The sequence below is a fragment of the Mesoplodon densirostris genome, chromosome 3 (genome assembly GCF_025265405.1).
Source record: "Mesoplodon densirostris isolate mMesDen1 chromosome 3, mMesDen1 primary haplotype, whole genome shotgun sequence".
NCBI lineage: Eukaryota > Metazoa > Chordata > Mammalia > Artiodactyla > Ziphiidae > Mesoplodon > Mesoplodon densirostris.
This window is the reverse complement of record NC_082663.1, coordinates 147,584,834-147,610,745: the sequence shown is the minus strand read 5'-3', so window position 1 is coordinate 147,610,745 and position 25,912 is coordinate 147,584,834. Positions and strand designations below refer to the sequence as shown.

Here is a 25,912-nt window from a genome sequence, read left to right as displayed (position 1 = left end):
GGAGGGGTGCGGTTTCTCCCCACGCATCTGAGTTTTTCCTTAGTGTGCCATCAGAACTTTTTAATCAGAGGTCACCTCGCAGTGTGGAAAGGTTCTGAAGGGCCTTGTGCATCTCTCAGAATTCTGGGGCTGGAGGAGCCCGAGGGAGACCGGGTCCTGATCTGGGGGGTTAGAGATGAGACCACCCACGGCCCCGCCCTCATCTTTCCCCTGACAAGCTAGAGGCCACCTGACCCATCACCCCGCTTCCAGACGGGTAGTGGGGTTCCATCTGGCCTGCTTGCAGGCACAGAACTTTAAAACCTGCCAGGAGGGAATTCCCTGGCAGTCCAGTGGTTAGGACTCCGAGCTTTCACTGCCGAGGGCCCGGGGTTGATCCCTGGTCGGGGAACTAAGATCCCACAAGCCACACAGTGTGGCCTAAATAAATAAATAAAAATAAAAATAAATAAACTCTGCCAGGAAAGCCCACCCTCTGGGGCCAAGGGCAGTTGTGTCTGCCCAGTTCCCAAGGGTGGGAATGTCTCTGGGTGCAGTGCAGAGGAGGAGAGCTGTCCTCATTGAAGTCAGCCAGGGTAGCAAGAGGGCCACGGAGACCCCAGGAGAAGAGTGGGCTTGGGCAGGGGGAGGTCAGCTTTCAGGGGGCACAGGACGGGACAGGTCCTGTCGGGGTGATGCTGACTCAGTAAACGACAGGTCTGGGGGTGAGAAAGTGCATAAGGTCCTGGGGCGAGGGGCGCGGTGGGCAGGGAGTTCATCAAGAGAGGAGCCGTGAGGGTTGACAGACCCTCATTTCGTTCCCCCACCTTCCAGCAGAGCCCAGTCTGTTCCGTGGAGATTTTTTTTGTTTCTTAAGTGGAAAGGTGACAAGTTGTCTTTAAAGTGAAATAGCCAAGGACGGGCTCACACCCGACCCCTGTAGCCCTCACCCTTGGGTATCTGCCCTTGGCCTTCCTGGCAGGGACCAGGTCTTGCTGTGTACCTGTGCCATGAGCACAGAGATGGCCGGTGATGTCACTCAGAGATGAGTGACACCCGACCCTCACCCTGATGAGGTCAAGGTTTGATGGGGCCTGAGGCAATGAGATGAAAGCAGTGCGTGTAGGGGGGTGGGGGGCAGGTAACGGAAGCACACCGGAAGGCCTAGACCACGGGGGTGGGGAGCAGGGCAGGGCAACCCAAAGGGGCACCTGGGCCGGGGCTCCCAGGGACTCCAGGGCTCCCCAGTGCTGCATGACAGTACAGTTGGGGTACAGGGTGCAGTTGGTGGCAAGAGGTGAGGCCTGGGAGGGGCCCGAACCCTGGAGAGTCCAGCACAAGCAGGCCAGAGAGTTAGGACTTTATACCAAAGCCATGGGGACGCCGATCAGGTGTGTGGGAAGCCGCACAGGCAGCAGGTGGGGAGGGACCGGGGTGGCAAGCCTGGATGGGCAGTCAGCCAAGGAGGTCACAGCCTTGGCTCATCAGCCAGGACTTGTCCCGCTGGCACGGAGGGAGGGCCCTGCACAGAGGGGAGGAGGCTCCCTGAAGAGCACGGGGAGGGGCCCCGGGGACAATGCAGGGAGAGAATGAGTGTGGGCCGAGGGGAAGCCACCTCTCCTGGGAAGTGTGTCAAGTCCAAGTTCCCTGGTGGGGGGAGGCCGCGTGCTCCCAGCTTACCACAGTGCTCAGCAGAGCTCTTTTTTTTTTTTTAATTTTTAAATTTTTATTAGAGTAGAGTTGATTTACAGCATTGTGTTAGTTTCTGCTCTACAGCAAAGTGAGTCAGTTATACATATACCTATATTCACTCTTTTTTAGATTGTTTTCCCATATGGGTCATTACAGAGTACTGAGTAGAGTTCCCTGTGCTATACAGTAGGTCCTTATTAGCTTTCTATTTTATATATAGTAGTGTGTCTATGTCAATCCCAATCTCCCAATTTACCCCTTCCCCCTGCCCCCCGAAGAGCTTTTTTGAGTGGATCTAAAGTATCTGAGAATCCAGACCCTCGACCCTGCTTGCAGAGTGCGACCCACTAAGCTCCCCAGCAGCTGGGGATACAGTGCTCGACCAGACAGCGGCCTGCTCTCAGGAAGCTTCCAGATGGTCTGCGCTATGGTGGGGGAAGATGGACTATGGAAACAAGGGGTGGGGGACCCAACTGCTAAGAATTTATCCCAGGAGAGTATCCACTGCTGATGAAGTGTGTCACGCAGATGTCCATCACAGTTTAATTTACAACCACGGGAAACATTGGAAATACCCCCAAGAACACGAAGTTAGAGGAATGGTCGTGTTTAATAAGTGATTTTACAGCCATTGCAAAAGATTTCCATAGGAAAGCTGTTGTAAAAGCTTTACACAGTATATTTGACAGGCTGGCAGAATGTTTATGACACATCTTAAACAGAAAGGCAGGATGTAAAATTAAGTTTGGGCAGGAGCTCACCCATGTATTAGGTCAAACCGTGGGAAATGGTCATTTTTTGGAGGTCAGAAATGGTTGACGGTTGGCAACCGTGTGACCTCATTGAAATGAACAGAAATAAGAATGGAAAGGAATGTTAAAACAGGAGCAGTGGTTCTGTCTGGTTTGTGAAATCCCAGGCGGTTGCTATTTAATTATTATGGAAAACTAGAAATCCCACGTCTGCGTTAACATCACCTGTTACATAAGGGAGCCCCCCAGGAGAGCCCACTTCCGAGCCAGCTGTTCACGGGGACCGCCATCTTGGGCTTCCTGTCCTCCAAGCATCACCCCCATCCTTCGGCCCCTTCCTCTCAAGTCACGGCTGGGACCCCTCGGTAGTTCTATAAACTCTCCAGGGCATACCCCACTCAGCCCAAGTTGGCGCTCATGGGGGCCTCAGTCCACCTACATCCCACCCTCCATGGTACTTACTAGAACACAGCTTTCTAGGTGCCACTTCCGGCCAGTGAACTCACTGAACTTGGCCCAGGCCCTAGATAAACTCCAGGGCAGGCTTGGCCGGCCAGCAGTTTGGCCCTCCTAGCTCTGGTTATTGCACTGATACTGCTGTGACCTAAGATGACCCAGCCCTGTGTGCACCACACTGTTGGTTTATTGAGCCTGCCTGCAGGCACCAAAAACCCCTTTGGTTTTCTCACCTGTGCTGCTGCTACAGGTGGGAACCTCCCATGCCCCCCATCGTTGCTGAATCTCTTGATATTTCCTCCATAGTAGCCTATCAAGATGGTTTTGTGTTTGGGACTTCCCTGGCGGTCCGGTGGTTAGGACTCGGCACTTCCACCGCAGGGGGCCCAGGTTCAATCAGTGGTCGGGGATCCCGCATGCCACATGGGGCGGCCCCCCCCCAAAAAAAGCTTTGTGTTAATTCATCTCTCTGTCTTTATTTCCAAACAAAACCTGGGGCAGCTTCTCTGCTCCATGTCATCTGTGAATTTGATAAGCAAGCCTCCTATGGTCTCATCTCAGGCAAGACCGAGGACAGAGCCCTTTGGTATTCCACTAGAGACCCTCTTTCTACGTAAGATCGGTCCATTACCAAGCTTGAGTGTGGATGTCCAGTAAATTTTAAAGTCGCCCAACCTGCACTCATCAGTTCTTAATACCCCCTGGAATTTACAAGGGTGTCATGAGGGATTCAGCCAGCACCCAGCTGATACCCCAGGGGCCCGTATCCACTCTGTCTCCCCACTGTGTCCAGAGCCACGAGGATTAGCGACCCATTTGCTGTAGTGGCTGTAAACACCTTCTCTCTGTCTACTCTCCTGTAGGGCTGCAAAGCACACCTCTCAGAGTTTAGTCTTGATTTGTTCCAGGAAACAGGAAACCCAGGATTCACGGCCTATTTCCCATCCCCACAGCCCGTAAGCCATTTTTTGCCAGAGATCAACATCGAGTTTGTACGATTAACTTCCTTCCTCTTTTCCAATCAGGATCGCTTTGCCCTTCTGTTGTTTTCTGTCACTCTGCCCTCCCCGGCTCCCCAGAGGCACTCCACACAGGCTCAGCAAACTGTCTCTGTGTCTGACGCAAACGTTGTCCGATCTGGCGACTTTAGTTGGTGCCATCTGTGTCCCTGGACAGCCATGTGCCAGGTACTGAGGAGTTGAGGTCAGCTACACGTCCCTCGTCCTGCATTGAGCTTCGACGCCATTCTCAACGTGTTTTCTCTAATCTTTTCTGGTCCAAGTGCCATCTCACCAACAGAGGAGAAAAAAGGAAGCCACGGTTAAGGAGTCTCATTTTAGGGAGTTCCCTGGTGGCCTAGTGGTTAGGATCCCGGGCTTTCACTGCTGTGGCCCGGGTTCAATCCCTGAACTGAGATCCCACAAGCCACGCGGTGTGGCCCAAAAAAATGGGGGGGAGGGGGGAGTCTCATTTCTTCTCTGTCAGGTGGTATTATGTGGTATTATGTGCAAATATTTTCTCCCAGTTCCTAGGTTGTCTTTTCGTTTTCTTTATGGTTTCCTTTGCTGTGCAAAAGCTTTATCATCTTAACCATCGTAAGTGCACAGCCCGGTGGCATTAAGCACATTCACATTGTTGGGCAACCATCCCCACCATCATCTCCAGAACTTTCCCATCTTCCCAAACTGAAACTCTGTCCCCATGAAACACTGACTCCTCATACCCCACCCCCAGCCCCTGACACCCACCATCTACTTCCTGTCTCTGTGGATGTGACTCATTTAGGGACCTCACATGAGTGGAATCATACAGTATTTGTGCTTTTGTGTCTGACTTCATTCACTGAACATCATGTCCTCAAGGTTCATCCCTGTTGTAGCAGGTGTCAGACTCTCCTTCCTTTTTAGGGCTGAATAATATTCCAGTGTTAAAAAAGGACTACATTTTGTTTATCCATTCATCCATCGATGGACACTTGGGTTGCTTCCACCTCAGCATCATTGTGAATAATGCTGCTGTGAACATGGGTGTCCCTAAATGTTTTCGATTACTTGTCACTTCCCTCCTTCTGTCCCAAGAGGGGCCTGGCCCATTCCTGCCCTTTTGAAACATAACTCGGAGCACCTGCACACACATACCTTTTCAAATGTTATTCTTTTGTTTTTAACCAGGCTCAGTTCCTCCTGAACTTAACTTTTTATTTAAAATAAAGGAAACTTTCATTTGAGAATAGTTTTCAGTTTATAAAAAACTTGCAAAGAGAGTATGGAGTTTCCTTATACCCCCCCCACGTAGTTTCCCCTGATGTTCACATTACTGTTGACTAAACTCTGTACTTTATTCAGGTTTCACCAGGTTTTCTGTGCCAAGATCCAGCCCAGGAGCCCACATTGCGCTTAGTGGATTTCACTGTTGAGCTACTTCCCTGTGTTGTCACCCTTTGCAGTTAAGCATCATCAGTTCTAATAACCAGCCTTTGAAAATCTGAACTTGGTGGTCTTCCATGGCAGCCCCTCATCCTCCTCCTTCAGATCCTGCCCCCTTTCCTTACTCCTCATGATCCTTCATCAAATCGTTTTCCAAATTTTTTATTTTATCGAAGTATAGTTGACTGACAACGTTGTGTTAATTTTTGCTGTACCACAAAGTGACTCAGTTATCTATATATATTCTTTTTATATTCTTTTCTATTATGGTTTATTAGGATATTGAATATAGTTCCCTGTGCTACACAGTAGGACCTTGTTGTTTATCCATCCTGTATATACTAGTTTGCATCTGCTAATCCCAAACCCCCAATCCATCCCTCCCCCACCCCCACCCCCCAGTCTGTTCTCTATGTCTGGGAGTCTGTTTTTGTTTCATAGGTATGTTCATTTGTGTCGTATTTTAGATTCCACCTATAAGTGATATCATATGGTATTTGTCTTTCTCTGTCTGACTTACTTCACTTAGTATGATAATCTCTAGGTCCATCCATGTTGCTGCAAATGGCATTATGTCATTCTTTTTTTTATGGCTGAGTAATATTCCATGTGCCACATGTGGGACCATGTACCACATCTTCTTTATCCATTCCTCTGTCAGTGGACATATAGGTTGCTTCCATGTCTTGGCTGTTGTGAACAGTGCTGCTGCAAATATTGGGGTGCATGTATCTTTTTGAATTATAGTTTTGTCTGGGTTCATTTTCCAAATTTTTAAGACCCCCCTTCCCCCTTTAATCTCAGATATCAGGTCTTTGAAATAAACCCCTCTTTTCTTCTTCTTCTCAGAAGTAAACTCTTAACACAAAACCAAACAAAGGAGGAATTATCTATAATCACAATAGGCAGGCATCTACTCATTATAAAACATCACTGCAAAAAAAAAATCACTGCATTTTGGTACCAACATATTCATTGATGTCATTGGAGAAAAGGAAAATGCTATTCAGGTGATGAACCTCCAGGTTATCTGCCAACCAATCCACTTCAGAGAGAGGAGGCTTCTTGGCCATTCATTTTTGTTATTGTTTGTTTTTGTTTTAATTTTAAGGTACATATGCTTCCTAAGTTGCAGGCCCTGTTCGGTAACATAACATTCACAAATGTCAGGTGTACCCAGCGAAATGTCATTTCAGACCTGAGCTTTCCAAAAATCTTTTACTCAGATTAATTTTCAGCAAGATACATATGCATAAAAGATCACGCAGTTCCCTTTTCTCTAGACACAGGTAGACAGTGAGTTGGAAACAGTTCCTTAGCTAAGCAGACAAGGTACAGTTGCCCCCCCACCATGTCCACACGTTCCACATCCTTGATTCAGCCAACCAAGGTTCAAAAATACTCCAGAAACTTCCAGAAAGCAAAACTTGAACTTGCTGCGCTCGCAGCCAACTATTTACCTAGCATTTACATTGTATTAGGTATGATAAGTAACCTTGAGATGATTTAAAGTATACCTGAGGGTGTGCATAGGTTCTATGCAGATCCAGCTGACCCCTGAACAGTGTGAGGGGGTGGGGTAGGGGCGCTGACCCTCTGTGCAGTCGAAAATCTGAGTATAACTTTATAGTTGGCCTTTTATATCTGTGGCTCCACATCCTCAGATTCAATCAACCACGGATTGTATAGAACTATAGCACATATTTAGTGGGAAAAAAAATCCACTATAAGTGGACCTGCACAGTTCAAGCCCATGTTGTTCAAGAGTCAACTGTATTGATACTTTGCCATTTCATGTGAGGGACTTGAGCATCCTGGGATTTGGGATTTTGGCATCCTTAGAGGCCCTGGAACCAATCCCCTCCGGATACCGAAGGATGACGGTATTTAACATTCATGCTAATAACAAAGAATATTTTTCTTTTTTTACAAATTTTATTTATTTATTTATTTATTTATTTATTTATTTTTGGCTGCATTGGGTCTACGTTGCTGTGTGCGGGCTTTCTCTAGTTGAGGCGAGCAGGGGCTACTCTTCATTGCGGGGCACAGTTTTCTCATTATGGTGGCTTCTCTTGTTGCGGAGCACAGGCTCTAGGTGTGCGGACTTCAGTAGTTGTGGCGCGTGGGTGCAGTAGTTGTGGCTCGCGGGCTCAGTAGTTGTGGTTCGCAGGCTCTAGAGCACAGGCTCAGTAGTTATGGTGCACAGGCTTAGTTGCTCCACAGCATGTGGGAACTTCCCAGACCAGGGCTTGAACCCATGTCCCCTGCATTGGCAGGCGGATTCTTAACCACTGCGCCACCAGGGAAGTCCCCAAATAAATTTCTTTGTGCCTTGTGGTGATGTTGGGGATTTACTCATTAAGGGCAGATTCTCCCATGAGGTCGGGGACAGGCAGGGATGGCTGGCCTAGGGCCGTCTGGCAGCTCTCTCAGCCAGGTATCATTTCTTACCATCCACACCTTTGCGCATTTCTCTTTTACATGGTGGCCCCTGGCAGAGGCTTCTGCACGAAGTCCCCAGGTTTCTAGCCAGGACAAAGTCTTGCGTTCGGCCACTCTCAGTGGAGCAGCCCCACATCCCATTGGGTGGCTCTTTTTTTTGGGGGGGGGGTGCCGCACTGCAAAGCTTGTGGGATCTTAGTCCCCAACCAGGCATCAAACCCATGCCCCCTGCAGTGGAAGCACCGAGTCCTCACCGCTGGACCACCAGGGAAGTCCCTCTCATTACTTTTTATACTCTCACAGTCTCTTCTCCCAAATTATGGTGACTCTCCATGAGGTCCTCGGGCATTTCTCATTTTCATTGTAACCCTCTCTGAATGTCTCCAAGCCTGCTTTCTTATAAAGCACTATTCCCAGACCCTCCTCCTTGGCCATCAGAACTGCTCTCTGAGGTCTCAGTTGAGTGTCCATCACCGTCTGCAGGAATTCTTCTTAAGAGACTGTGCCTTTGGCCTTCCCTCTAAAAGATGAAGGGAGGGAAGAAAGAGGAAGGCTGCTTGTTCTTTCTGCTGAGGTGTCCAGTGAGTGATAAGAGAAGCTCTGGAATTAAATGAGTTCGCAGGAAACATGGCTTTATTCACTGTGTTCTGGTCTGAATTGTGTTCCCCCCAAATTCCCATGTTGCATCCCTAAGACCCCAGCATGATGGTAATAGGAGGTGGATCATCTTTGCAAGATGATTGGAGTAGATGAGGTCATGAGGGTGGGGCCCCCATGACGGGATTAGGCCCTTATAAGAAAAAACCCTAGATAGCTTGTGCTCACTCTCTCTACCATGTAAGGACCCAGCAAGAAGGTGGCCATCTGAAGCCAGGAAGCAAGCCCTCAGCAAAGGCCGAATCTACTGACACCTTAGTCTTGGACTTCCCAGCCTCCAGGACTATAAGGACATAAATTTCTATTGTTTAAACCACCCAATCTGTTTTTTTATTATGGCAGCCGGAGCTGTTTACGACTTTGGGCATGAGTGTTCTTTCTTTTTTTTTGTTGGTGGTGATGCTTTTATTTGTTTCACACTTTTTCTTTTGAAATCATTACAAATTCACGGGAAATTGCAAAGGTGGTACAGAGAGGTCACGTGTACCCCTCACGCAGTTTCCCCCACTGGTTACTTCTTTGTAACTACAATATAATAGGATGTCAAAATGAGGAAATTGTCATCTGGACAATATGTGAGTCTGGTCCAATGCCATTTTATTACATGTGTAGATTCCCACAGCCACCACTTCCCTCAAGATCCAGGACTGTTCCATCACCACAGGTGGCCCTTGAACTTCTGCGTTATATTCTCACCCACTCTTCACGCGCACCCCCCCCCCACTTAAACTCCAGCAACCACAAATCTTTTCTCTATCTCTATAATTTTGTCATTTCAAGAAAGCTACATAGGGAATTCCCTGGTGGTCCAGTGGTTAGGACTCCGCACTTCCCTTGTTGGGGGCCTGGATTTGATCCCTGGTTGGAGAACTAAGATCCCGCAACCCCTCAGTGCAGCCAAAAAAAAGAATGTTACATAAATGGAATCATACAGTGACCTTTTGAGATTGTCTTTCATCTCAGTATAACGCCCGTGAGATCTACCCAGGTTGCTGTGTGTTATCAACAGTTCCTTTTCCTTGCCGAGTAGTATTCCGTGGCATGGATGGACCGCAGTTTGTCTGACCGTTTACTCAGTGAAAGACATCTGTGTTGTTTCCTGTTTTGGCCTCAAAGCAGCTGCGAACAGTCATGTAAAGGTTTTTGTCTGGACCGGAGTTTTGCATTTCTCTGAGATAAATACACAAGAATGCAATTGTTTAGTTTTCTTTACAAACCACCCAACTGTTTTCCAGAGTGGCTGCACCCTTTTACATTCCCACCAGCAATGTATGAGTGATCCAGTTCTCCACATCCTCACCAGCATTTAGCATCATCACCGTTTTTTATTTTAGCCGCTCTGGTAGTGACGGCTCACGGTGGTTTTGCATTTCTCTGATGGCTAAATGATTTTGAACATCATTTCACATGCTTTTTTACCATCTGTATATCTTCTTCGGTGAAATGTAGTCTTCATCTCTTATGCTCATTTTCTGAATGGGTTGTTTGTATTTTTACTGTTGGATTTTGAGAGTGCGTCATATATTCTAAATGCTAGTCCTTCGTCAGATAGGCAGTTTGCAAAATATTTCCTCCCACTCTGTAGCCTGTCTTTTCATCCTTTTAACAGATCTTCCTCAAGCAAATGTTTTTAATTATGACAAAGTCAGTTTAAAGATATATTTTTCTTTTGTGGATCAGGCTTCTGGTGTCATAGCAAAGAACTCTTTCACCCATCCAAGCCCCAGTTCCTGAAGATTTTCTCCTATGTTAGCTCTGAAAAGTCTTACAGTTCTACATTTTCTGTTTAAATCTGTGGTCCATTTTGAGTTCTTGTTTGTGAAAAGCATGAAGTTTAAGTTGAGGTTCATTTTTATGCCCATGGACATGGCCATTGGTCCTTTCTGCATTAACTTCCGGAATTATCCATAGAGTAATACAAACTATTTTGTAGAATAGTGATTTGCAAGCATATCGCTTGATGGTATAACCCACATGTCCTGCATGATATTTACACCAAAAATATATATTTGCTACCATATTATCCTTTTGCTATACACGAGGGATTTTTCAACACAGATCTCTAGATCACGCATTATTAAACATTAATTCTCAACTTATAAATATTCATTCCAGAAGCAGTTAACTGTGGGTGGTGGCAGTACAGGTTATTTCTACTTTTATACTGTTTTGTGATTTTTAAGTCTTCTGCACACGCAGTCAAGAAGATCCCACAATTCGTTTTTAAGTGGTGTTTGCTGGGTTTGACGTAATTTGGGAGGTGGGGGGGGGCTTGTGTATTTTTTAAATTTCACGTTCACAAAGAGTATTCTTTCTGGCTCATACTTCTAAGCCCCAATATGCCTTTTTTTTTTTTTCCTTTTTTCTTTTTTTTTTTTTTCTCTCTTTGTCCTCTGAGGCATGGGGTTAAGGTTTGGGGGTGGGGGGGTTTCCCCCTCCTGTATTTTTCTTTTTTATGCTGTCTTGCTTTTGTAACATCCAACTGAAGCAGGGCAGAGAAATCAATGAGTTGTCTCGGCATTGATTTAGTCTATTCCCAGGTGGCTGCCAAGCCGGGAACTGTGAACTGAAAACTTCATTTGGTATCAGATTTTCTTAATTGTCTCTCGAACACTCGCCCACAGCCCGTGCTTGCTAGAACTCTCCAGAGACAGGTGGCACTCGCAGCCTGAGAGAAAAGTCTTCGAAGACACAAAGAATGGGGGCAGGGAGAGGGGCCTAGGACCTCACCAAATATGAGAAAATGGGCAGCTGTTTCGAAGCCAAGCCTTTGAAACTGCCGGGCGGCTGGTGGTTTTTTGGTTTGTTTTTTTGTTTTTAATATTTATTTATTTGTTTGTTTATTTTGGCTGCTCCGGCTCTTAGTTGCGGCATGCGGACTTGTTAGTTGTGGCATGCGGGATCTTTAGTTGCGGCATGTGGGATCTAGTTCCCCAACCAGGGATCGAACCCAGGCCACCTGCATTGGGAGCACGGAGTCTTACCCACTGGACCACCAGTGAAGTCCCCTGCATGGCCTTTTGCAGAAAACTGCAGGGACCTCTGTGCCCGGGCCCAGCTGCTTCCCAAAGATGTTTCCAGTTACTTTCCCATCAAGTAGCAGGAGGAATCTGCCATTTAGAATATAGAATTTTTTTTTTTTGCGGTACGCGGGCCTCTCACTGTTGTGGCCTCTCCCGTTGTGGAGCACAGGCTCCGGGCGCGCAGGCTCAGTGGCTATGGCTCACAGGCCTAGCCGCTCCGCAGCATGTGGGATCTTCCCGGACCGGGGCACGAACCCGTGTCCCCTGCATCGGCAGGCGGACTCTCAACCACTGCACCACCAGGGAAGCCTAGAATTCTTTTTTTTAAATTGAAGTATAGTTGATTGACAGTGTTGTGTTAGTTTCAGGTGTACAGCAAAGTGATTCAGTTATACATATATATATCTATATATTCTTTTTCAGATTTTTTTCCATTACTGGTTATTATAAGATATTGAGTATAGTTCCCTGTGCTATACAGTAGGTCCTTGTTGGTTAGAATATAAAATTCTTGCTTGGAAGTTGGTGTTTCTAGAAGCCAGTATGCTTCTAGATTATAAAGGACAGTTTAAGCCCAATTAAGATGGTCACTTGATATGTCATAATGAGTTTCCTTGAAAAATGACTTTCAACAGGTTCTTAACTGTCGAGTCTTGTTCATGGACTTCCCTCGAGGGTCCTTACGTTCCCCCAAGGGCTGATGGGGTTGTGCTTGTGTATCAGAGGATTTATAGACTGCAGGTCACTCGGGAGCCTAAGTACACTAGAAATGAGCCCCTATTAACCTGAACTTTGTGGCGTGGGGTCTGTTGTCCAAGTAAAATCCCAAAGTGGGATCATCGTAGCTGTCACACCAGCTTAGTCGTCTGATTTGCTCACAGAGACCACTCTTCAAGAAACCGAGGCAAAACAGGTTTAAAAAAAAAAAATCATGAGAACAGGCTGCTGTTTGTGGCTAAGAACGGGTGTGTTTTTTCCTCCGGGCCAAGAACTTATTCCATTTTCACCGTTCACTTCTCATTGTCATTCCTGGCTCTCCTCTGGGTCCCCTCTGTGGTGGACCGGTTGCCGCAGCAGGCCGGGAGCATGCCGATCGATGGCACCTCTCAGCGGTGGGCAGACGGTGCTAATTAAGCTCCGAATCAGGTTCGATGGCTGTGCCGACAGCACAGCCCAGATCCCAGTGACCCACCACCCGCTGTCTGCCTCACCATGGCTGTCTGGTTTAGGAAAACATGAGGGCAGGATGAATACAGATTCCTGTCTGTCTCAGAGCCAGGGGCAGCGTGACTAAGTCATACTGGGTGTGAAACCTACAAATCACTGGGCTTGTTCTGCAGAAAGGTAACCCTTCTTCGCAGGACTTTATCCGCTGAACAGCTTTAACTGAGATATAATTCACGTATCATACAATGCACCCATTTCAGTGTACAGTGCAGTGGCTTTTAGTGTATTCAGAGTCACTGCAATCAATTTATTTTATTTTGTTTTATTTTATTTTATTTATTTTTGGCCATGCTGCACAGCTTGGGGGATCTTAGTTCCCCAACCAGGGGTCGCACCCAGACCCTCAGCAGTGAGAGCGCCGAATCCTAACCACTGGACTGCCAGGGAATCCCCCCCTTTTTTTTTCCACAATCAATTTTAGAACCCCCAAGAGAAACCCCATACCCATTAGCTGTCACCCTCCAATGTCCCCAAGTCCTAGGCACCTACCTATTGATCTACTTTCCGTCATTGTGGATTTACCTATTCTGCATGTTTCCTATAGATGGAATCCTACACTGCGTGGTCTTGTGTGCCTGACCACTTTCACTCAGCAGGATATTTCCCGGGCCCATCCACATCGGAGCATGTTTCAGCATCTCATTTCTTCTTTAGATGAATGCTATTCCATTGTATGGATGCAGGATTCTGTCTTTGCAAATTCACCTACTGGCTAAAATGTATTTGTAACCCTCCAATCAGTACTTGTGGGGTGTTTTCACAGTCACATGCAGAGACACTTGCAGTGAAAAATGTGAGTCACTAAGACGCACGTTCCCAGCTGAGGTTGAACAGGCCGTGCCCCCTGCATTCTTGCTTCAGTTCATACTGCAAACACGTGTCTTTTTTTTTTTTTTTTTTTTTTTTTTGTGGTACACGGGCCTCTCACCACTGTGGCCTCTCCCGTTGCAGAGCACAGGCTCCGGACGTGCAGGCTCAGTGGCCATGGCTCACGGGCCCAGCCGCTCCGCGGCATGTGGGATCTTCCCGGACCGGGGCACGAACCCGTGTCCCCTGCATCGGCAGGCGGACTCTTAACCACTGCGCCACCAGGGAAACCCCAGAATTTCATTCTTTTTTATGGCTAAATAAAATCCCATGAAACAGTGAATTTCTTGGCACCTGTTTTGTGGGAGGCACTGTCCTCCATTCTACTGGGGAGACAGACAGTGATTAGAATAAGTAAATTATATCATACGTTTAGGGGGCTAATTCATCATTCTTTTAGCTGGAATTCTACCCCTTGTACCCTTTTGAGTCCAGTTGTACCTGAGGCCCCTGATCATGACCCCCAAGACACAAAAACCTCAAAGTGTCTTCTTAATCATCCAAGGAAGATCTAATTCCATTTATCGTAGATTTAGCATTACCGATCATTTTCTAAAACTTCTCTGGAGCCAGTGATTCTTAGAGGGTGTTTAGGGTGACTTTTCCTCCCGTGGGCTGTTTGATTAAAGCAGAATCCATCCGACTTCAGGCAGGACCTCGGATCACAGGAACAATCTGTCAGCCGCACCAGGACGCCGGGCAAAGTCTTCATTTTAGCATTTGTCCCATATTTGTACATCCAGATCATAGTTGCCTGGGTGGAGTTCACTGGACATAGAAATGCCAGGAAGTGCCTGCCCTGGACCGTGGAGGCCTCCATTTATGATTTTCACCATAGCAAACGAGTGTTGGTATGTGAACGAACAGCCTTGTCACCTTTGTCTACTATGATAATAGCCATTGTTAGCTATTTATGATCACGACATCAGGATGTTTGAAGTCACCGACCAAATGGCATCACGTAGTCTCCATGCTGCTCAGAACCAGAGTCTCAACTACTTTCCTTGTGTGACATAGAGAAACTGGTGGGTGGGTGCATTGGGGACCCAGGAGCCGTGTCAGGAAGGCCACTAGACAGATTTCTTCTTTTTTTCTTTTTTCTTTTTTTTTTGGCCATGCTGCTCAGCATACGGGATCTTAGTTCCCTGACCAGGGATGGAACCCATGTCCCCTGCATTGGGAGCGTGGAGTCTTAACCACTGGACCACCAGGGAAGTCCCCAGATTTCTTTTCAAGGCTGCTGTTTGTCTTAGAGCAAAGCTTTCAAATGTGGCTTTCACCCTGAGAATAAGTAAATTAGCCAAGCGGCCCGTCGCAACTAGGCTTGACTTAAATGGTCGACTTGTCAAATAGGAGGAGGAAAAGAAAAAACAGCTTCATTAATGACAGCCTGGCTTTCCAAGAGCTGCATCTTTCCATTGATAGGGAAGGATCAGTGGGTACAATACATCTGAACATTCCAACTCTTTTTTTTCTTTTCACTACATATTTTTTAATTTAAAAAGGTAAAAATTACATTCACATTCTTTAAACACTTATTCTAATATCACATTATTTTTTAAAATAATTTGACTCTTTGTCTCTTACTTGTGTTCAACATCCTTTCTATTCAATATCCAATCTGATGCTAGATTTCTGTTTTTGTTGTTGTTTGTTTTTGTTTTTGTTATGTGTGTGTATGTATGTGTTTGGGTGTATGTGTCCAAAATCCAGTACAAAAATCATGTACTTCAAGTATAATTATAATAGATCAGTACTTGTCTGTAGATTATGACCTTAATAGAACATACAAATTCTTGCTAGTACCGAGTATGAAAAAACTTGCAGATTTGAATCAGGGAGTCCTGTGAGTGAGGTCATGGGCTTTCATTTATCAAATATAAGTGGCACTGGACATTGTACATATCTTCTTAATTCTCACTGTCCTTATTTATCAAGGGGAAGATAAGATTGCATACCTTGATACTTATTGAGAGGATCGAATGAATTAACATAGAACATATGGGAAGAACATATTCAAGTATATGATCTACTGGAGGTAGTTGGCATCAACAGTAATATCCCAACTCTTAACGAGCAGATGAGGGCAGACAACCCTTCGGGGCCCCTGTTGTGTGTTAGGTTGGTTTACGATCGCCTTATAATATAGGATCAGGGCCTCTCATCAACCTTGGGAGTCAAATTCTATCAGAGCAATTACGAACAGTGGCGCGTGCGGCCAAACACCAGAGACCCCATGGTCTCTGCGTCTCAGCATCATCCTGACAGCCGGTCTCAGATTAATTACAATCGGAGATGTGTGTGATGTCGGCACAAGCTCCCAATCCGTGATCTTAAGACTCTTTGCGGTGGATGTAAACTGCTCTTTGCTTTTTATCCCCTACCAAGACGGAGGGATATGGGGTGGAGGAGTTGTCGTGTTGTTCTTATTTTCCCTGCGGAGAAAATACTGTGTAATTTCCACACTAAACGGTCACAGCGGGGACCAACTTCCTGCCCTCCATACCCAAGGCTTCAGCCAATACAGTAAGAGAAGCAGCTTTCCATTTCTAGAAGGATCACCCCCAGGGCTATAAAAACGGGCACAGCCCAGCCGGGTCTCAGCGCCCCCAGTGTGACCATGGGGAACACCCACTCCAAGAGCAGCAAGGGGGCCAGCTCGCTCCACGGCCGCCCCGAGCTCTCGTTCTACAGCTCTTTTCCCAGGAAGTGGAGCGAGAACGTCTTTCTGGATAACGAGCTGCTGACCTCCAAGATTCTGTCCGTGCTGCGGCCCCAGTCGGAGCGGGGCCTCCGGACGGGCCACCTCCGCTACCCTGCCCACTTCCTCAGCACCAGCTCTGTCTTTGCCTCCGTCGCAGCCTCCCTGAAGGAGCACCCGAGGGCCACCCTCCTGTCCGATGGCAGCCCGGGCCTGGCCAGGAATGTCGGCATGACGGTCTCGCAGAAGGGGGGTCCACAGCCAGCACCCAGCCCGGCGGGAACGGGGACGAGACTTGGGTGAGTCGGGTAGCCCCTCTGCCACAGGGGCTGGCGAAGGGAGGGAGCAGGGGTGGCATTCCTCAGGGACCCTGAGGGCAGCCTCTCCGGAAGGAGACCCTCGGTGGGGGCAGTAGGGGGGGTTGGGGAGAGCCCCACCAAGCGGCAAGATTGCTGTTAACACCTGCTTTGGAGATTCACTCCTTTTCCTTTTTCAAAAATGATGTGCTCTGGGGGTCCTCGGCCATTTGGAGCCAGTTTGCTTCCTGCTCTTGAAGGGCCCTTGGACAGGGCTCCTCTGTGTCCTCCAGACGAGGCTGGAAGCCCACTGAGGTTGCCGCGAAGTTTGTGTCCTGTTATTCATGCCTTAATCCGATTTTCCTAGGACTTTGAGGTGGTTCTTGTAATATTGCATTCAGCAGCGTTCAGGTAGAAAACCTCATGTAAAAAAAAAAAATGTCACTGCAGTGATCCTTGGATGAGTCGGTGGGGAAAGGAGCTGATTTTCTTTTTCCTCTAGAAAGGATTCTCCCTCCAATCTCAAGTGGGAGTGAGACTGTGTCCACCCTACTCTGGCCAGAAAGAATTCCAGGGGTTCCTGAGGGCTCCGGTGGCCAGGAAAGGCAGCATATAATGAATGCACCCTTAGAATGTACTTGAACATTAAACTGAAGTTAGTTTTGATGGCAGATATAGGGAACAAACTAGTGGTTGCCAGTGGGGAGAGGGAAGGGGAGAGGGGCAAGATAGGGGCAGGGGATTAAGAGGCACAAACTACTATGTATAAAATAGATAGGGCTTCCCTGGTGGTGGCGCAGTGGTTAAGAATCTGCCTGCCAGTGCAGGGGACATGGGACATGGGTTCGAGCCCTGGTCCGGGAAGATTCCTCATGCTGTGGAGCAACTGAGCCCGTGCACCACAACTACTGAGCCTAGAGCCCACGAGCCACAACTGCTGAGCCCGCGTGCCACAACTACTGAAGCCCGCATGTCTAGAGCCCGTGCTTCGCAACAGAGAAGCCACCACAATGAGAAGCCCAAGCACTGCAACAAAGAATAGCCCCCGCTTGCCGCAACTAGAGAAAGCCCGCGCGCAGCAACAGACTCAACGCAGCCATAAATAAATTTATTTTAAAAAATAAAATAAAATAAACAGGTATATTATACAACACAGGGAATATCGCCAGTGTTTTTTAATAAGTATAAATGGAGTATAACCTTTAAAAATTGTGAATCACTATGTTATACACCTGTAACTAATATATTGTACATCAACTGTATTCCCCCCCCAAAAAAGGCAGTTTTGATGGAAGAAGACCTGATGTCACATTGACAGATAGTCTCCTAATTTTCAAAATGTTCTGTGAGTTAAGACTTATGTTGATAGCCAGAAAGTTCTCAAATAGTATCTAATCAGATTGAGTAATAACGTGATTTGCCTTTGTAGAATGTGTGTGTGTGTGTGTGTGTGTGTGTGTAATGCAATTTTTTTAAATGACTGGTTTTATGATTTCCATTTAGACCAGTCACAGGAGAGATGGATGAAACCGACACAGTGTCTCTGAAGTTCAAGCAGGCAGCCGATGACTCTCTTTCACTTACATCTTTGAACACTGACTCCATCTTTATAGAAGGTACCGTCACCTCGATTCTTTCTCGGGTGTCAGGTGGTCTCCATTCACTGGGAGGCACTGGGACCCACATCCGGGCATCCAGGCGGCACGGACAGGGGCAGCCCCAAGCCTGCCAAGGCCCCGGGCCCCTGAGCAGCGGCCTCCTATCCTTCCCTCAGACCCCTACACTGCCTCGCTGAGGCGTGAGATCGAAGCAGATGCCCATGAGTTCGAGGCTGAGTCCTGGAGCCTCTCTGTGGACCCCGCATATGTGAAGAAACAGAAGAGGGAGGTGGTGAAAAGGCAGGATGTGCTCTATGGTAAGGAGGCCTGCCACGCCAGCCCTTCCATTCCTCCCCCTCCCCCTTCTTCTTTTTCTTTTTCTCCTCCCCCTCCCCCTCCCTCTTCTTCTTCTTGATTTTTTTTTTTTTTAATTTATTAATTCCATCTGGGAGCCAGGGCTCCACTGCTAACCCTCCCTGAGACTGTGTGGCCCACTCCACCTACTGCCCCAGGGTAGCCCTGCCTTCCGGGCCGGGAAGGAGGTGGCCGGACGGCGCTTTGTGAGAACCAGTCCCCAAGGACAGGAATGACCGAATGCCCAGTCCTGACTCGTCCTTACCTTGCTGGTGACCCCAGGAGAGAAGACCGCCTGGGCCCATCCCAGTCATCCCTGGTGACCACAGACAGTCCTGGGTGTGGTGGAAGTTTTGGAGGCAGGTCCCTCTCTGCATGTGACTGTAGCGCTGCTCCGGGGTGGGCGCACCTTCCCACCGGCTGTTGGAAAACCTGGCCGTGGGCAGCCGCTGTCCTTATATGGGATGTTGCAGTCGCTGTGGAAACCACATCTCCCAGGCACCGCTCATCCCTGGGCTGGGTGCCCCCCGTGGGCCCCTCCAGGCCCCCAACACTGCTCAGTGGTTTCCACTCACCAGTGGACACTCACTTCCTTCCACGTTTTGCACACTGAGCTCCCTGCCAGGGCCAGAGCAGGTTGGGGTGTGGGTGGGGAGGAGAGCCTGAGCCCGGCCAGGAGTCCTGCCTAGGGGGGGTGGGCAGTGCAGTCCGTCGCTTCCCTCTGGGCAGTCCTGTGTCACGCTGTCTCCGCTGCTGGGCAAGCGCAGAGTCCTTCCAAGCCCTGTGGCTGGCGACCCTGGCCCCGGCCAGCGCCACTGACTTCTGTTTCATCTCTAACAACTTCAAGGCCTTGACTTAAATGGCAGAGGAACTCCATCACAAAATCGAATCTTTCTTTGCCTTTAACAGTGAATTAAAGTCCTCCCTGGAGCTCCCCTTTCCCCATCAGTTATAGTCTGGGGCAGGTCTCTGACATGCAAGTTTCACATCCCAGGGAGGGGTGTTGGTCAGAACAGTCTTCTTGTTTCAAACAGCCTGGAAACATCTTCGGTTGACATTAGGCAGGAACCCCTCCTGTGCATCTGAGGTCCCAGCGCACATCCCGGTCCTGTCTTTCCTGATGTGCTTCCACCCCTCGCTGCCCCCATAAGCTGGGCCCCCAGCACTGCTGGGCCGGGGAAGACAGGAAGCCTGGCCCCTGGGCTGTCAGACCACCAGGGCGAGGGCTTCGCGGAAACCTGAGAAGCCAGCCTGGCCCGTCGCGGTACAAGGCAGGGCCAAGCCGGGGCGTTGGCCCCGCACCACTAAGTCCCGTGTCCCTGTCCGGGCAGAGCTGATGCAGACGGAGGCCCACCACGTGCGGACGCTCAAGATCATGCTGAAGGTCTACTCCAAGGCCCTGCGGGAGGAGCTGCAGTTCAGCCCCAAGGCCGTCAGCCTCCTCTTCCCGGGCGCAGACGACCTGCTGGAGGTGCACGGCCACTTCCTGTCTCGGCTGAAGGAGCGCCGTCAGGAGTCCCTGGAGGAGGGCAGTGACCGCAACTACATCGTCCAGAAGATCGGGGACCTCCTGGTACAGCAGGTAGGCGTGGCCAGGGCGGCTCCGGACCTGGACCAGCCCCTGCCCCGTCTCTTTCCTTCCAATGCAGAAAGAACATGCCCCCCATTGACTGAGAGCCCCAGCCCCCAAGGACTGAAGTCCCGGCTCCTTAACAGCCACGCATCGTGCCACCAGCCTAGAAACAGAGACCCAAATGGCAAACGCACTCGTCTAGACACTATCCAGTGGGTGTTCTGGGCTTTTGTTTGGTTGGCTGGCTTTTATTTTTTTTGGTCTTGACGGCTGTTTGGTTTTTGGACCAGAGCCATCCATGGTAGGGCCGTTGACCCTGATCTGACTCCTGAGTGGACTTCTGGGCCGAGACCGAGATTGACAAAGGGGACCCAGGACCCTTCGTCTGCCCTTGGAGTGCCCAGAGCATCCCAAGTCAGCTAACTAGGATTCATAGGAAGAAGATGCCGTTCGCTTTTGAATTTTTCTAACATTCTTCCACTTAAATTTATTTTTCCTTCTCGGATTTCAGGATGTTTTACAAGCACCTGTGACTTGTAGACATTTTCTCCTTTTCCCTTTCGGTACCTTGTGCTGAGACGCCACATACTAAAGCATTTCTCTGTTTGGGTGCCAGTGAGCCAGACAAGAAAGTGAAATCCCAAGTCAAGTCAATCTGCGTTTTAGCAGAGTCAGGCGAATGAGGTGAAACTATTCCCTGGCAGTTTTTGTGTTTCCTTTTAGTAACGCCTCCACGGCCTCTCTTCAGTTTTCAGGTGAAAATGGGGAGAGAATGAAAGAAAAATACGGTGTCTTTTGTAGCGGCCACAACGAAGCCGTCAGTCACTACAAGTTGCTGCTGCAGCAAAACAAGAAATTTCAAAACTTGATCAAGGTAAAAAAAAAAAAAGTATTTATTTTTAATTAAAAACATATCCTCAGGACTTCCCCGGCAGTCCAGTGGTTAAGAACCCACGCTTCCAATGCAGGTGGCACGGATTTGATCCCTGATCAGGGAACTGAGATCCCGCGTGCTGCACGGTGTGGCCAAAAATTTTTTTTTTTTTTTTTTTTTTTGCGGTACGCGGGCCTCTCACTGCTGTGGCCTCTCCCGTTAAGGAGCACAGGCTCCGGACGCGCAGGCTCAGCGGCCATGGCTCACGGGCCCAGCCGCTCCGCGGCATGTGGGATCTTCCCAGACCGGGGCACGAACCCACGTCCCCTGCATCGGCAGGCGGACTCCCAACCACTGCGCCACCAGGGAAGCCCCCAAAATTTTTTTAATTTAAAAAAATAAGAAGTAACCTCTTTGCAATAGGTTGTTCCCCGTCCCCTCCCCCGCCCCCAGAACTGTAGGCTTTTGGAGAGCTTGGGATTATAAACAACTTGTTATAAGGCAGTGATTTTTCAAGGTTCTGTCTCATTTTTAACCACAAACTCATTCAGAACACAGTGGTGAAAGCTCTGGAGAATCCCCGGGTGTAAAGCAAAGCAGGCCTAGGGTTTTGTTCCTGCCGCAGCAGGGTGGCCCCTGAGATGCCCCTCAATGGATGACCATGGGTCCTCAGACCGTTGAGGGGACATGAGTGTCCTCGCAAGGGGCCGCCCTGCCCCGGGAACCGGCCCTCCAGAGCCACCCGCTCTGCCTCGGATGCTCTGGCAGATGCAAGGCCTGCCTTCCTCTAAGCCTTTGTCCTTTCGTCACCTCCTCCCCTGTCTGGTCCCCATGCATCACCCGCGGCCCATGGAATGACCCACACCTGTCTTCTTTCTGCCCAGCAGTGTGCAAGTGCTCAGGGCCCAGGAGCTGAGTCAGTAGTCGGGCAAGACCCACCCCACCCCCCGCATCCTGGGAGGCACTCCTGGGTCAGGGCTGCTGGGCGCCTGGTCAGCATGTGCCCTGAGGCAGCCCCGGCCCACTGCACCCCACAACAGCTCCACATCTGCAGCCTGTACCCCAAGGACTCTACCCTGAAATGATATCCGGCAACTAAAGGTCTAGAGTTAAGGATGCAGGGTTGTTAAATTTCACCCCAGGGAACTTCCCTGGCGGTCCAGTGGTTAAGACCCCGTGCTTCCACTGCAGGGGGCACAGGTTTGATCCCTGGTCGGGGAACTAAGATCCTGCACGCCACGAGGTGTGGCCAAAAAAAAAAAAATTCTAAAAAACTTTCACTCCATTATCCTTGCAGTGGGTAGACGTGAAAAGGAGAGGGTCGTTTGGGGACCTGAGTCCAGTGGTTACGAACTTGGCACTTTCACTGCCGCGGGCCCAGGTTCAATCCCTGGTCAGGGAACTAAGATCCCGCAAGCCACATGATGTGGCTGGGAAACAAAGTGACTTCAGGTGACCACTTCTTAGGCTCGTAGCCAGAAGCGTGCACCAGCAGCAGCCAGGGAGCCAGTTCAGAGAGCACCGTCCCAGCCGCGTCTGGAGGGTCCCGACGGCCATCAGCAGGGTTAGGGTCTGCGCGTGTGCGTGTGCAGATGGACAGCTCTCCAGGCGATTCCCATAACCACCACCCCCCCACTCACTCCCCCACCCCCCGGCTGGTTTCTTCCTAATGGGTTCTGTGGGGGCCCACATCTTATAGCAGGTGAGGCTGCCTCTGCCTTTGTGGCCTTTCTGTATACAGCAGGCAGTCCCTGCTTTCAAGTACCTGCAAAGCGGCAAGGAAAAGGTCCCCATAAGCCGAAAAGGGACCGTGAACTGGATATCACTCGATATCCGACCATGAACTGATGTGGCGGGAGATTAGACACCCTCGCAGCATGGCTTTGTTTTCTCCGTTTCATAGAGAATCGGCAACTTCTCCATCGTGAGGCGGCTTGGCGTGCAGGAGTGTATCCTTCTGGTCACCCAGCGCATAACCAAGTACCCCGTGCTGGTGGAGCGTATTATTCAGAACACGGAAGGTACGGTAGCTCTCCTGTCTTGCCCTTAGGTGCTTGGTGGGGAGGAGGGTCTCTGTCTCCCCACCCCCTATTCTAATAGTGGGTTAGATAATCCACTCTGCCATCTGTCCCTGGTTCTCCAGATTCAGCTGGGCTCAGCAGTCACTAACTGAGCTGCCACCTTGCAGAATCCACTGTGCTGGGTGCTAGGGTTTCCAACCAGGGTGCCTGGTCTCGCCTGCCCTTACCCCCCTGAGTCCCCGCACAGTCTGGGCTGGAGCAGCCCTCAGTCAGTATTGGAGAGTGGATGAAAAGACACAGGTAGTGCCCTTGCTAAGGTCACCCCTGGGTGACCCTCACAGGCCCAGAGGTGACTTCTGTGTCACATACCTGGTGCCGTGGAGGGCAGAGAGGAAGGGCATGTAGCCCAGCCGGGGGTTCCCGGAGGCCAGGCCAGTGCTGACCGCACCTCCCTTATCTCCAGGGGATTTGGGTGGTGGGAGAATGCACAATGTTCCCCTGCCATGAAAGCAGAGCCCTTGGAGTGGGAGGAGCCAGCCCTTGGTAATGGCCGGAGGTGGAGGGAGTCTTTTATGGAGAGCTGGAGGGCAGGGGGGAGTCTGTTTACCGAGGAATGGCCAGCGGAGTTATGCAGGGGCTGTTTTTGCCGCTTAATTTGCACCTCAGCTTCTGCATTCGACAGAAGCTCTGTCTTGGTGAAAACCAAACACTGGGCTGTCACATTTACTTTGGAGAAGCGTTTACATCTCAGGAAATTCGAGTTGGAAGGTGATTCTCAAGGGTCCTCTGGGCAGTGGCCTCGGGACACACCTCCTCGACCCCGTAGCCTGTCCGCCTCCATCGTGTTCGTGGACGCAGACCAAGGAAAGCGCTAACTCTGCTGTGTGTGGCAGCTGACTCCGAGGACCACAAAGACCTGACCCAGGCCCTGAACCTCATCAAAGGCATCATCTCGCAAGTGGACGCCAGGGTCAGCGAGTGTGAGAAAGGCCAGCGCCTCAGGGAGATCGCGGGGAAGATGGACCTCAAGTCCTCCAGCAAGCTCAAGAACGGGCTGACCTTCCGCAAGGAGGACATGCTGCAGCGGCAGCTCCACCTGGAGGGCATGCTGTGCTGGAAGACCACGTCCGGGCGCCTAAAAGGTAAAGTCCCGCTCCAGTCACCTCTGCTGGATGCCATCCTGGGTTGATGGGCGCCATCTTGGATCAGTGGCACCATCTTGGAGTGATAGACACCATTTGGGATTAGTAGCACCACCTTGGAGTGGTGGACGCCGTCCTGGGCTGGTGGCACCATCTTGGAGTGGTGGGTGCCATCCTGGGTTGATGGCACCACCATGGAGTGGTGGATGCCATCTTGGATCAGTGGCACACCATCCTGGGTCAGTGGCACCACCTTGGAGTCTTGGGTACCTTCTTGGATGAGTGAGCACTATTTTGGATTGATGGGCACCAGCTGGCACAGAGCCCCTGCAGCCTGGCTGCTTCGCGGCTGAAGAGAGGTTACCTGCTGAGTCAGGTCAAGCGCAGAAGTAGAGCAGGAACGAGGTGGAGGTGGTCGTACCAGCACCCTGTGTGTCCGGTGGTTGAGATGGTGTGGTGCACACAGGGAAAGCCACCGGGTGAAGAGGGCACACCGAGTCATTGACTCCTGAACAGAAACCCGGGGTATCAGGACACCCCAGATTTAGCAGAGGCCCCAGGATTCTAAACAACAGTCACAGGCCCCAGTGGGGGTAGCGGATGCCACCTGGGCCATGGACCTCCGTGGCCCCCAGCATCCCACCTGCTGTTTGGGGTGAGCTCCACGCCCTACTTTCAAGATCCGTGGTGTGGTTCCAGACCAGAGAGCACCCGGGGCTCATCCCTGAGTTTCCTGTCCATTTCATGAGCCTCTAGAAACATCCTAACCTGTCCACTGGCATCAGCCTCTTTAAAGATCTTTGGTGGGTGTCGCAGGTAGCCAAATGACAGGATGTACTTGTTCTTAATTTGAGCAGGTGAGTAGCCAAAAGATACAGTTTACAGTTGAACACCCCCTGCATGCCAGGAGGCGGGTGGCAGAGGCCCCTGCCCACGTGGGGCTCCAGTCGGTGGGCAGAAGGAGAGAAGTAAACACAAAAACAGTGAAAAGCACAGTAAGTGCTTTAGAGGAACCCAGCAGGCTGCAGCGCGAGAGAGTTCCGTGAGGAGAGGGTGTCTCATTGGGATGGGTGTCTGAACAAGCTCCGCGAGGAGGCGGTATTTTCGTTTCCCGCAGCGCGAGCGCTCCTGTTGGAAACACAGCTCAGGATTTGCACCCACATGCACCAGCTCTGCTGGGTGGGTCACCACACCATGTCCCTACAGGGACAAGGCTCCGAGCCTGCCGCCACCAGGAAGCTCGGGCATGCGGGCACCAGAGTTTTGCTACGGCAGGAATCAGGACGCCAGCGTCCAGGGGCTTGGCGTTAAAAGCTGAAACCAGGAGGGTGATGGGGTGGGGTCAGGTTGAAGGGCGCCCGCGGGCTGTGGCACCGGCCTGGGATTCCACGTCTGCCTGGCGGGACCCTGTAAGATGTTTCCTTCTGCGTTCTCCCCTTAGATGTCCTTGCTGTCCTGTTGACGGACGTGCTTCTGCTGCTACAAGAAAAGGATCAAAAATACGTCTTTGCTTCCGTGGTACGTGTCCCGTCCCTTCGCAGAAAGGGCTGCTCGAAAGCTGCCTGCACAGGCCGGGGAAGGGGGTACTGAATGGGCTCCTGTCCAGTGGCCTGAGGCGGCTTCAGGGTCACACCAACATCTTGCCCAGTTCTGCCCGGGCTCTGTGCTTCCGTGGCCCTTCCCCTCACAGGCGCCCGGGCTCTCACAGGCCCGGGCAACCTCGCCGGGAGAGCCTGTGCCTCCTTCCCGGGGAGCTAGCGCATCGCTGAGGATGCACACTCAGGCAGCCACTGCCCTGGGAGCTATGACCACGTCGGCCCCACGGCATG

General features: G+C 50.1%; 1 protein-coding gene across 3 annotated transcripts in view; it reads left to right on the top strand.

Annotated features, from left to right (window-relative positions):
• The window catches only part of ARHGEF18 (Rho/Rac guanine nucleotide exchange factor 18), a 58,662-nt gene that overhangs the window by 15,688 nt on the left and 17,062 nt on the right, over nucleotides 1–25,912 (top strand). For 2 of the 3 annotated variants that reach the window (XM_060094282.1, XM_060094281.1), the window contains exons 2-9: nucleotides 16,386–16,524; nucleotides 18,025–18,137; nucleotides 18,296–18,436; nucleotides 19,805–20,055; nucleotides 20,795–20,920; nucleotides 22,824–22,941; nucleotides 23,835–24,083; nucleotides 25,525–25,601. In XM_060094282.1, the coding sequence (XP_059950265.1) occupies nucleotides 16,457–16,524; nucleotides 18,025–18,137; nucleotides 18,296–18,436; nucleotides 19,805–20,055; nucleotides 20,795–20,920; nucleotides 22,824–22,941; nucleotides 23,835–24,083; nucleotides 25,525–25,601 (1,143 nt within the window). In that variant the 5' untranslated portion in view covers nucleotides 16,386–16,456. Of the gene's footprint in view, nucleotides 1–16,144; nucleotides 16,525–18,024; nucleotides 18,138–18,295; nucleotides 18,437–19,804; nucleotides 20,056–20,794; nucleotides 20,921–22,823; nucleotides 22,942–23,834; nucleotides 24,084–25,524; nucleotides 25,602–25,912 lie in introns of those variants that run through there. The other variant, XM_060094280.1, reaches the window with a different exon arrangement.